At 46.3% G+C, this 12,162-nt stretch overlaps 1 protein-coding gene across 7 annotated transcripts in view; it reads left to right on the forward strand.

Annotated features, from left to right (window-relative positions):
* Positions 1 to 12,162, forward strand: part of LOC135371085 (caspase-3-like) — a 174,297-nt gene that overhangs the window by 132,810 nt on the left and 29,325 nt on the right. For 4 of the 7 annotated variants that reach the window (XM_064605086.1, XM_064605081.1, XM_064605082.1 and 1 more), the window contains 2 exons: positions 884 to 1,053; positions 6,893 to 6,989. In XM_064605086.1, the coding sequence (XP_064461156.1) occupies positions 884 to 1,053; positions 6,893 to 6,989 (267 nt within the window). Of the gene's footprint in view, positions 1 to 883; positions 1,054 to 6,892; positions 6,990 to 7,058; positions 9,055 to 9,869; positions 9,958 to 12,162 lie in introns of those variants that run through there. The other 3 variants (XM_064605084.1, XM_064605085.1, XM_064605087.1) reach the window with 3 other exon arrangements.

A 12,162-nucleotide genomic window follows, 5' to 3' on the forward strand; every position in this document is an offset into this window, starting at 1 on the left:
CCGCGTTGAAGAAAAGGAACGAGTAACGTCAGTAACGAATTACCAATTTTTTAACTGATTCCGTTACTATTACCATTTTTTAAAAAGTAACTGAATCGTTACTTCGTTACCAAAAAAGCAACCGTTCCCAAGTAACGAGTTACGCACAACTCTGCCTGTGACGTCACGCTGGGTCCAGGAGGCGTCCAGGAGGCTGGGTCGAGGAGTTTCTTTCTCGTTATAAACTTCCCAGCTCTTTGAGCAATTAACCAGTCCTGGCCGCCAAACCAACTTCGTTTCTCATTTTTTGAAGAAGCTACCGAACAGATTTACACAATCACTATATGAAACTCCCTATTCCACAGAAAGCAAAATAACAACCGTTCTTCGAAAGTTCTTCATAGTGCAAGAACCTTTCTCTGAACTTTTCCTATCTTCGAAAACGAAAGAATGGTTAATAATCTCCGGGGGTCCTGTTTTTGAAATAACGTTTTGAGGTGAAAAATATGAAATAGCCGAATAACTTTAAAAAGTTCTTTCTGGAACGGTTATTTTTCTGTGTGCAGACGCTTTAGTTCTTTCTTGTGTTTTCATCCTTCCTTCATCATCTTCACATAATGTTCCACGTGCAATGGGGTAGGGTACAGCACCACCGTGGTGAAACACCTCATCTCATCGTCATCATTTATCGTTTTTGTTGACCCTATTCGTCATCTCACAATCAAGTTGTTGTTCTCGTTGTCGTATGAGACCATTCTGCGTGCACGAGGTGTAAGTGAAAAGCTGAGTGGCTGCGCGAAAGGCTGTATACTGCTTGCATTGCGTATTCCGGCAAGCCCTTTCACCATCACCACCACCACCACCACCGCATTGCGTATTCATTCATCTCACTATCTATACCCAGAAGTAAACAAAAGTGAAGAAGACTTGGGCTGCTTCGTGTGCTGGATCATGACCCACGGCGTCAACGGAGCTATCAAAGGAGCTGACGGACAGGAAATTAATTTAAATCGGTTACCAGGCATACTGAATACTCCTTCCTTGAAAGGGAAGCCAAAACTTTTCTTCATTCAGGTAAGCATGCACTACTCGTATGTCTCCTTTGTATCTGTCCCCGCTTACATATGCTTTATTATTCTTTCTTTGTCGTTGTAAATCCATTTTGCGATCATTCTAATTAGGAAGAAAGGAGGAAAAAATCAAAGTGTCATTCATTACGCCGTTCTCCATATATCGATGCATGAAATGAAGCACGAATCCACGGGAACGCACTTTGTAAAGTCATTTAATAACTCACTTCACTCATAATTAGTTTTTAATGATTCAGTAGCAGTATCAGTCTAGTGTTGCCGACCGCGGCCACCATGGAAGAAGGAAACACAGGAGCGGCCGTTTCAAACAGATTTCCGTGGGACACCTCTGGGCCGCCGTCGCTAATATCAAAACCGCCATTACTTCCTCTCCACCACGTGATCCTCTCTAAAGGTTTTGATTTAGCAACACTTTGGTGCTCGCGCTGCTTTCCGTGCTTTTATGCTTTTCCAACGTCATTTACTCTAAAGATGTGAGCACCATTGCGGAAATAACGTTTTGTTAACGTGTTCTTACCGCGCTTGCGGCTGTCGTTCAACAGAAAGCTCTGTCACGGGAATAACGTTTCATTCGTAAGCACGTAACTTGATCGGTTGTTTCGTGCCCCTGTGTGTGAGAGAGTCATCCTGGATGATTCGTTTCCAAGCTGTAGCTGTGTTGCAGCTGCAGATTCATTCGATTTCCTCCATTGTTGTACAAGTTTGATTAGTGGCATGCTTTACCACTTCAGCAACAAACACACAAAACGTGGCCACGTCGTAACGCAAAGGTCGTTGCCAATGATGTGTCTGGTCCTGCGTGCTTGTCCTGAAGGACGTGACCGGTCTTGCAGTAGAAGGGTAAACCGAGAGTAAACTCCCGAGCACACACAAATAAAACTAGACGCGCGGCGTTTATCACAATACAGATATCTGAAATGCAAGACAATCAGGACTCCCGTCGTCTGCTTTGGCAGCTGGCCTGCGCCAAACAACTTGCGTCGCACCGATACAGAATCCTGTCTCCGTTGTCACTGCATCTGAAAATGCGACGGCGCTCAAAAGTGTTCCTCAGGCGTCAGCTCATCACTGCATTCCAGAGCCCAGGCGCAGCTGACGTGTTCTGTGGTGAGACTTGTGGACAAACATGAGGTCATTCCCCAGAAATCAGTGACAGGGGTTGCGACAACATCATCCCACATATACGTAAAAGAAGCTTCGTCGCACCAATGTGTGTCACCAAGGTTCGAATAGAAGAAGTAGAAAATGGTAGAAACTAGAAAACTCATGCAGCTCTGACGTCACACCCCTTACGGCAATCGATGTAATTTCCTGTAATGCTGAGGTCTGTGACACTTGGGCAGACCTTTTATATCTTTTATGACACATGGAAAATATTTTTGGTCACTATTATGGTGTGGAGTGCCTGATGCACCCATCATGTAACTAACCACATCTACGAAAGCGTCCCAGCCACTTTAATTTCTCCCTGACGCTTCATGTAGTTCAAATGGCTAGAAACCTGGAGTAGCATTTACTTTGCGCACGGAAAAGCTCGTGTTGGTTTCCGCATCCCTACACTTCTACAGAAACCACCGATTTATGATGAATGAAACACCGGAAACCGAAGGTTCTCACAGTAGTATAATGCCTAGGTCAGTTGCGCGCAACCCCGTCAGGGCTGCGCCACCGTCGTGTCTTTTTTTTACTCGCGCGGTGGGTGGTGCGTGAGTGGAAGCCTGTCCACGCGCCTACCGGTGGGCGACATGTGGGCGGAGGGCTACTGTGCGCTTATCGTCGCATATTTTCCCGCATTGGCCGACTTCGTTCGCAAATTTTCTCGCTGCGCCGTGGGTTGCGCGTGGGCAGTATATATGCAAGCATGCACATACACGCTGGCAACCCTGCTAGGGCAGGGACACCATCGCGTCTGGGCCAACTTCTCTTCGAATTTCTTCCGCGCGCGGCGGGTGGCGAGTGGGCGGAATGCTGGCATAAAGCAGTTGTTGATTTAGGAACTTTGGGAATCGACACGCCGACAGCCCCACAGAAGCAGCTCTCTCGTCTCGGAGACTGACGCATATTACGCTGCTGAGAGGACATCGTCGTTCGGTACTTCGTGAGTACCCTTCACTTCGTGACCTCTCTGGCTTCCTGCCATTGGACACCCTGACATTCTCCCTCCTGCCATGCTGAGTAGAGTTGATCGAGCGCTCACTTTCCGCATGCCTAGACATATCTCTTGTCAAGATGCCGCATTACTTCATCGTATGCGCCTCGATGTGGCTTTTACAGGGCAGTGGCGTTACCGCTTGAGGCAAGTGGACTCTCCCCAAAGCAGTCACTGTGGCGCTGTAGAGGATCCAGAGCACATTCTTCTTTGTTGTCGGAACTGTCAACCTTCCCGAACCGTACTCTCTGGATCTCTCAACAAGCTAGACTCTCTTTCACAAAGTTGCTTGGTCCATGGCCACATCCAGCCCACCAATGCTCCACCCTCAAAGCTCTCTTCACCTCTCTGGATACCGTAGGACTTCGATCCTTATTATGAAGGGGCTCATTATTTCATTCCCTGTATCACAACCAGCAATGGGTCAGGGTGTCACACCTGGCGATGAAACTTCCCACTCATCGTCTCCTAATAAAGTTGTTGCTTGTTGTTGCATCGCTTCTGTGGGGAAGTGCGGCGGTCCGTGCTGGTTGTCGGTGCGCGCAGAATCAATGATTCTGTCCATTTAATTCTTTGATCTAAGTGCCTCTTATTCGGTTCGCCAGATATTCGATTCCGCAGCCGTACTGTGTGTAACAAATATTGATGGCGTAGTTGATAAGTTTAATGTGTAAGCAAGATTCAAGTAACACGGCTGAGGGCGACGCCTGGTGGAAGATAATTCGCGTCATTTCCCGATAGACCTCTCCGCGTTTAGAAACAAAAGACGTTGATGTTACAGTGCTGGACAGGATTTTATGGAGCACGCTCCGGCGAATTCCTTCCTCAGAGTGACACCCTAGCAGCGAATGGTGCCCCATGGACCTGTAAACAGGTGGCTGGGTCACCTAGGCACATGTCTGTAAGTCCATATCCTCGCATTCACTGCTGCCGCGCCACTAAAGAATGCGCCGAAGCGTGCTCTGTAAATTTTACTCCAGCGCTGTACAGCAGCGCCGCCAACTTGGTAGACGGGAACTACCACGTCAAACAATCAACAAGTCACGAGAAAACCACGTTTAAATATATATTTATATAATTCACGTTGTACGGCTTTTATGCAATTCCTTGCATATTATTAGTCATATATACCAGCTCCCGTGGCATAGTGGTTAGAGTGATCGCTTTCCACGCCGAGACTGGGAGGTGGCACGGGTTCGAATCCTGTCACCGGCTGTGCTGTCTGAGGTTTTCCCTGGGTTTTCCGAAGACTTTCTAGACGAATGTCGGCACAGTTCCCCTTGAAGTCGGCCCAGGACGCATACTAACCCCCCTGTCCCCCACTCCTTCCTGCTGTCCTCTCTTCATCTGTCCACGTCTATACGCCGCTCATAGCCACAGTTGCTTCGCGGCGCTAACACGGAATTTAAAAAAAAAAAATAAAAAAAAATTATTAGTCATACGACCCTGCACTGCTCCATACTACCGGCAGCTCTGTCTTTTTGGTAGCCCTTTCTAAACGTGGCTACTGGATTTTTGTTTCATCTTCAGGAGCCGGAATGGCACGAGTTTCTCCCGGAGTACACGTGGTGCCTCTGTACAAAGTAAGCGCGAAATAAGTCGTTATAACGAACTACATTCTGCAGAGGAGTACGACGTTGACTCATTTCGAGATGACGCAACCAACCCTTGGGTGCTTGCGTCATCTCGTAAGTCAACGAGAGCCTCGTTTTCTTTCCGCGGTGGACCAGGAACGGGAATGAAGACGTCAAAGTGACTAAAAACCTGACCTGATTTGTGTGAACTACTAATACAAAGAATCGACTCTTGGCCTCTGTGAAGAGTATGGCTTCGAGAAATGGTGGTGTCCTCCGTCTGCGCTGCTTAAGTTCGCCATGTACCAACGTCACGATTACGTCACGGTGACGTTTCTCCGTAAAGGTCTATTTGTAAAACAATGTATGTTCCCAACTGACTTGCTGCTCCTGACAGCTATGGGAACTAACTCCTTCCGTCTTAGAGCCAGTGTTGTCTACTTGCAATGTACTTTTACTGTTGCGCTTGACAAGCAATGCGCATTTAGTAGCCACTCCAACGTAGTTTCGCCCATAACTTTCAATTTTAATTTTCGTAAAGCTGTATGGGCGATTAGAAAGTTGCGATGTGCATGAAAATTGTGAAAAAAAAAGCCTACCAAAGAGATAAGCCTTCTGAGAGTCTTCTACATTTGTCTGGCCATTCAGCTAGGCCCAATACGACATCGCACACAGCAGTCTGTGACCAGAGCAGTTTTGACTTTCTTCAGCGATTCAGGCCTCATGAACAGCTTGTGAACTCCAGTCGTGCAATATCATTCTTCAGTGCCCCACTCTCACGCTCAATGCCTTAACCTCATGCTTTTCTTGTAAATTCGTCATCTGTATCCACCTCATCATTCTTTCACCGTTTGTTATACTTTTTTTGTCATCTTTGTCTTTAATCTACCTCATCCTTCTTTCATCGTATTGTTAGTTTATCCTTTATTTCCGAATTCTTCCCTTTTCTTTTTTCTATATCTTATTCTTCTTTCATTTATTTTCTTTCTTTGTGGAATAGCAAGCTTGCGTCCCGTTTGGCTGACCCTTCCCTCGTCTTTTCTTTTCCTTTGGTCTGATAAATATATAACTCCCTTTCTATCATTGCACCTCTACTGTTTCACAGTAGCGTTAATGGGCGTTATGGGGGGAAAAACATGGAGGTTAATTCCCCCAGGCTGCAACCTCTTATCTTACTCCTGCATGGATGTCAAGACCCTTCGGGCTGACCCTTCCTTCGTCTTTTCTTTTCCTTTGGTCTAATAAGTATATAACTCCCTTTCTATCATTGCACCTCTACTGTTTCACAGTAACGTTAATGGGCGTTATGGGGGAAAAACATGGAGGTTAATTCCCCCAGGCTGCGACCTCTTATCTTACTCCTGCATGGATGTCAAGACGCTTCGGGCTTCGTCATTTACTTCAGACGTCACCGTGAAGAACTTTACACGTACCATTATCACTCTGAAAGTGATTTGGAAATTGCACTTGACAGGGCGTGTTCAGAGAGAACCGCTACAGCAGTCCCTCTTCTAATAAACGTATGGTGCTTATGGAAACGGGACGACAGGTGTTTTCTATACGAACACTGTGTTCTCCATAAGCTTGCTCTCTGTGCTCCTTGTAGACACAGCATATAGTATACTCTATCTTAAAGGGAGACTTCGGATGGATTCGAAAAAAATTAGGTGAACATAATACCGAACACGGATCGCTCCCTTGATACCAAATACAACATTCGCATTCATTTTGTGCGAGCAATTAATTCGTAAATGATGACAATACCAAAACGAAACCAACATGCAAAGCGCACAGCGAGTTCGCCCGGAGGAAGATACTGTGACGTCACCCGGGATTGTCGTCTGCTACGAAGCTTGCATTCTTCCATGCAGGATGACGTCGGAAGTGTTGCTTTCAGCGCCCTCTTGCTTCACAGAGGCGCTTACTTCGCAATAATTCGTTCGAATGAAATCTGCGCACTCTGGGAACGCGATATTTCGTATGCATGTTCCTGACACGCCCCAAGGGTGCTATGTCAGAATCGTTGTGGTGCTTTTGTTGCGGACTCCCACCTTAAAATACTGTGCATGATCCTTACATCTTGTTCATTTATTCCGAAGGCGTGTCAAGCGGACGAGACTGAAACGTCTACGAGGCACTGGGGTTGCAATATACCAACCTATCCGGACTTCTTATTCAGTTTTGCAACAACTCCAGGTAAGGAAACATAAACTTCAGTTAAGTTGGGTAGAATTTTGTCGGCATTTATTCGGTTGCTCGCTAAAGGCTACTGTCAAACATCAGGGTGGAAGCAGACACAGCACATCTATTACTGCACTGCAGACGTTACGACACTGCACGCGACACCCTCAAAGGACGCCTGACTGCTCTGGGACTCACACACATAGACCTTCCTTTATCACTTGTCCCTGTCCGACACTCCCGTCAGTGGTGCGTCACTCGAGCTTTCCCCGACTTTCTCCACACGACAGACCTCATGAACAAATTATGAGTTGACCTTTCATGTCATCTACGGATCACGCCACCCTCAGCATCTTATATTTATATTTGTATTTTATATTTGTTTTTACTTCATCTTTGTGATATGTGATGATAATGATGTGATGTGATGATGTCACCCAATGTATTAGGGTTTCAATGCCTCGTCTATGCGTTAGTTATGAGGGCATACTGAACCTGTTGCAGAATGTAAATATTAAAAAAGCAGTGGGACCTGATGGAATATCCCCAGTGATTATGCAACGGTGTGCTAATGTTATGGCGTCTTATCTTCTTATTTTGTGCAACAAGTCCTTATGCAGCCATATTATACCTAACGAATGGAAATCGGCCAATGTTGTCCCAATTTTTAAGTCCAGTTCTAAGCACGATGTTGTTATTATCGACCTATTTCTCTTCTCTCTGTTTCATCTAAGATATTAGAGCACATAATTTACTCAGGTATTTTCAAGCATTTGAGTGACAATAATTATTTTTCTGAAGTACAGCATTGTTTTCGTCAGACTTATTCATGTACCCCTCAACTTACTGAATTCCATCATGATCTCGTCTGATAAGGGTGTACAAACAGACGTTTTTGTAGATTTTCGGAAGGCATTTGATATGGTTCCGCACGCCTATGTTTTACACAAACTTTTCTCCCTTGGTATAGATAAGGAAGTTTTACAGTGGCTTGCCGACTACCTAAGTAACAGGGTTCAACGTGTAGTAGTCCAAGGTAAAGCATCATCGGCAAGTTGCGTGCGGTCTGGTGTCCCACCAGGGATCAGTTCTGTGACCTTTCTTATTTCTTATTTTTATTAATTACATAACACAGTCAATCAACTCCAAAATTAGGCTGTTCGCAGACGATTGCGTTTTATATAAAGACATTTTAAATCTTTCAGATGCTCAACTTCTCCAGGCAGGTGTAAGTCGAATCGTTTCTTGGTGTGACAAATGGGGCATGAGCTTAAATACTAGCAAATGTAAGGTAATGCATGTTACAAGAAAATCTAGTGTAATCAAGTTTTCTTATCAGCTTCATTCTTTATATTTGGATACAGTTTCTGAGTACAAATATGTTGGTGTTTTCTTCAGCAGCGATCTTAGATGGACCCACCACGTAAATTACGTTTCTGCGAAAGCAATAAGAACGCTCCATTTTATTTTTCGCAACATTAGACAGGCTGGTTTAAAAGCTAAAAGTGATGCATATATTAGTACGATCCGGCCAATCTTGGAATATGGGTGTACGGTTTGGGACCCGCACGAAATGTTACTAATTCAAAGACTTGAGAGGGTTCAAAATATTGCGGCTCGCCTGGTCTTTAGTTGTAAGGGATCTATTGTTAGTGTAAGTGATTTAAAGTCAAGGCTAGGGTGGGAAGACCTAACAACCCGAAGAAGGAAACTTAGATTAAAATTTTTAGGAAATATCGTAAATGATAACACGGGCATAAGGAAGGAAAGATATCTGAAACCCCCTCTGTATATTTCTCCAAGACCCAGTCATTACAAGAAAATCCAGACATATAGGTGCAGAAGAGATGTTTTTCTTTACTCGTTTTTCCCGAAAACGATAGGCGAGTGGAATCGTCTTGAGTGCTGACCGGAGAGGTCGGTGTGCTCTGTTCGCATAATGTTGTACAGGTGTTCGTGCTTACCGATGTCAATATTGTTACTTTTTTTATTTGTTGGTTATTGTACCCCGCTACTGTAATGCCGTAAGGCGGTGTAGCGTATACGCATAAATAAATAAATAAAAATATTTTTTATTTAAGGAATAGCGAACCGACATTCGGTCAGGCTGACCTTTCCGAAATATACGTATATCCCCCCCCCCCCACAGTATTAGATAATACATAATGCCTCATTTCAACGTTCTGTCCCTTCTCTGGGCAATTCGGAAAGGAAGTAACAAAAGGAAGAGCAAAAGCGACGCGATCATTGCTCGAGAGTCTCTAAACGAAGGCCTCCAGAATTCTGCCAGATAAATCACTGCCGCCTGCAGGGTTTTGAAATTTTGCAACATGGGTCAGATTACCTACTTTATATGACGATCGTCGCGCCGAAATTTGGTCAATCTCGACTTGGGTGTCCTCTGGCTCACTTTTGTGGATACTATGCGTGAATACCGTACCTGGTAAGCACGCCTTATGTAAGCAGCAACACGAACATGGAGTTGCACCTATAGAAAGAACACGTAACTCTACGAAAGGCCGGTTCGCATTGCTGCATTTACGCTTGTATGCAGTAGATTGCGTTCACGTTCGTTTGCTCACAGAACGGTCTGTCGTTTTCGGCCGTTTTTAGCACACGTTCTTCCCGTCCTGGTCATGGTGTTACTCCTCTTTGCTAGCGCGTTAGAGCGCATTTTTCGGATGCAATTGAGTTATGAGCCCCGCGTAGGAACACAATATTTCCTTTCCTGCGTCCCATCCATTCCCCCGGGCTGAAGAGACCTAAGCAAGACGGGACGGCCGTCCTCAGCTGGGAGTGTACGATCAGCATACGTGTTCCCCACGCGACGCCACAGAGCTTCGGTTACTTTCCCTTTGTATATGAACTTTCTGGCTTGAACTGCGGCCTTCACAGGTGGCGCTGTCATCGTGGAACACTGATGTCTCGCTGAGACGCACTGTTTGTGCCTACCAGAGATCGTGTAACTGCCCTGCTTCCAGGCGGATGAGCCCCAAGTCGGATGCAATGGCCGCTCCCAGGTGGGAGTGTATGATAGACGTATTCTCCACCATGCCACCAACTTTCCCTTTCCTATACTACTTTCCCTTTGTATATGAACTTTCTGGCTTGAACTGCGGCCTTCACAGGTGGCGCTGTCATCGTGGAACACTGATGTCTCGCTGAGACGCACTGTTTGTGCCTACCAGAGATCGTGTAACTGCCCTGCTTCCAGGCGGATGAGCCCCAAGTCGGATGCAATGGCCGCTCCCAGGTGGGAGTGTATGATAGACGTATTCTCCACCATGCCACCAACTTTCCCTTTCCTATACTACTTTCCCTTTGTATATGAACTTTCTGGCTTGAACTGCGGCCTTCACAGGTGGCGCTGTCATCGTGGAACACTGATGTCTCGCTGAGACGCACTGTTTGTGCCTACCAGAGATCGTGTAACTGCCCTGCTTCCAGGCGGATGAGCCCCAAGTCGGATGCAATGGCCGCTCCCAGGTGGGAGTGTATGATAGACGTATTCTCCACCATGCCACCAACTTTCCCTTTCCTATACTACTTTCCCTTTGTATATGAACTTTCTGGCTTGAACTGCGGCCTTCACAGGTGGCGCTCTCATCGTGGAACACTGATGTCTCGCTGAGACGCACTGTTTGTGCCTACCAGAGATCGTGTAACTGCCCTGCTTCCAGGCGGATGAGCCCCAAGTCGGATGCAATGGCCGCTCCCAGGTGGGAGTGTATGATAGACGTATTCTCCACCATGCCACCAACTTTCCCTTTCCTATACTACTTTCCCTTTGTATATGAACTTTCTGGCTTGAACTGCGGCCTTCACAGGTGGCGCTGTCATCGTGGAACACTGATGTCTCGCTGAGACGCACTGTTTGTGCCTACCAGAGATCGTGTAACTGCCCTGCTTCCAGGCGGATGAGCCCCAAGTCGGATGCAATGGCCGCTCCCAGGTGGGAGTGTATGATAGACGTATTCTCCACCATGCCACCAACTTTCCCTTTCCTATACTACTTTCCCTTTGTATATGAACTTTCTGGCTTGAACTGCGGCCTTCACAGGTGGCGCTCTCATCGTGGAACACTGATGTCTCGCTGAGACGCACTGTTTGTGCCTACCAGAGATCGTGTAACTGCCCTGCTTCCAGGCGGATGAGCCCCAAGTCGGATGCAATGGCCGCTCCCAGGTGGGAGTGTATGATAGACGTATTCTCCACCATGCCACCAACTTTCCCTTTCCTATACTACTTTCCCTTTGTATATGAACTTTCTGGCTTGAACTGCGGCCTTCACAGGTGGCGCTGTCATCGTGGAACACTGATGTCTCGCTGAGACGCACTGTTTGTGCCTACCAGAGATCGTGTAACTGCCCTGCTTCCAGGCGGATGAGCCCCAAGTCGGATGCAATGGCCGCTCCCAGGTGGGAGTGTATGATAGACGTATTCTCCACCATGCCACCAACTTTCCCTTTCCTATACTACTTTCCCTTTGTATATGAACTTTCTGGCTTGAACTGCGGCCTTCACAGGTGGCGCTCTCATCGTGGAACACTGATGTCTCGCTGAGACGCACTGTTTGTGCCTACCAGAGATCGTGTAACTGCCCTGCTTCCAGGCGGATGAGCCCCAAGTCGGATGCAATGGCCGCTCCCAGGTGGGAGTGTATGATAGACGTATTCTCCACCATGCCACCAACTTTCCCTTTCCTATACTACTTTCCCTTTGTATACGACGTGTGTTTGCAGGAAAGTTCCCCGGCTCAGTAATTTGCGAACAGGTGGCGGCATCGAAGAAACTTTCTTTTTGGTAAAGATCCTTGGGACATCGTCAATGAACTGATTAATGAGCAGCTCTTTTACATATGCTGACTAATTAGGTAAATATCCTGACTTCAATTTTACCAGTTGGGAATACCAAAACATCTCTTGCGGATGTTCAGCATCGTGGAAGTCCCGGCATACCTACTCTGTGCAATGACTATGTAGACTATTAAGACGAGTACTAAAATATTCGCATGTTTATCGTAGTCGTATTGACAATCTAAATACCGCACCCAATGTACAGGGTGTCTTTTTTAGGCGATGCAGATTTTTACAGATACAGCGTTGAAACTGTATACAGCTTTGTCTCCAAATACCCTCCCCGTTCCTGGGTGATATACACCGACTCAAAATCAGCCCTGCAATGTGTA

This window comes from Ornithodoros turicata, chromosome 10 (genome assembly GCF_037126465.1).
Source record: "Ornithodoros turicata isolate Travis chromosome 10, ASM3712646v1, whole genome shotgun sequence".
In the NCBI taxonomy this organism is placed as follows: Eukaryota; Metazoa; Arthropoda; class Arachnida; order Ixodida; family Argasidae; genus Ornithodoros; species Ornithodoros turicata.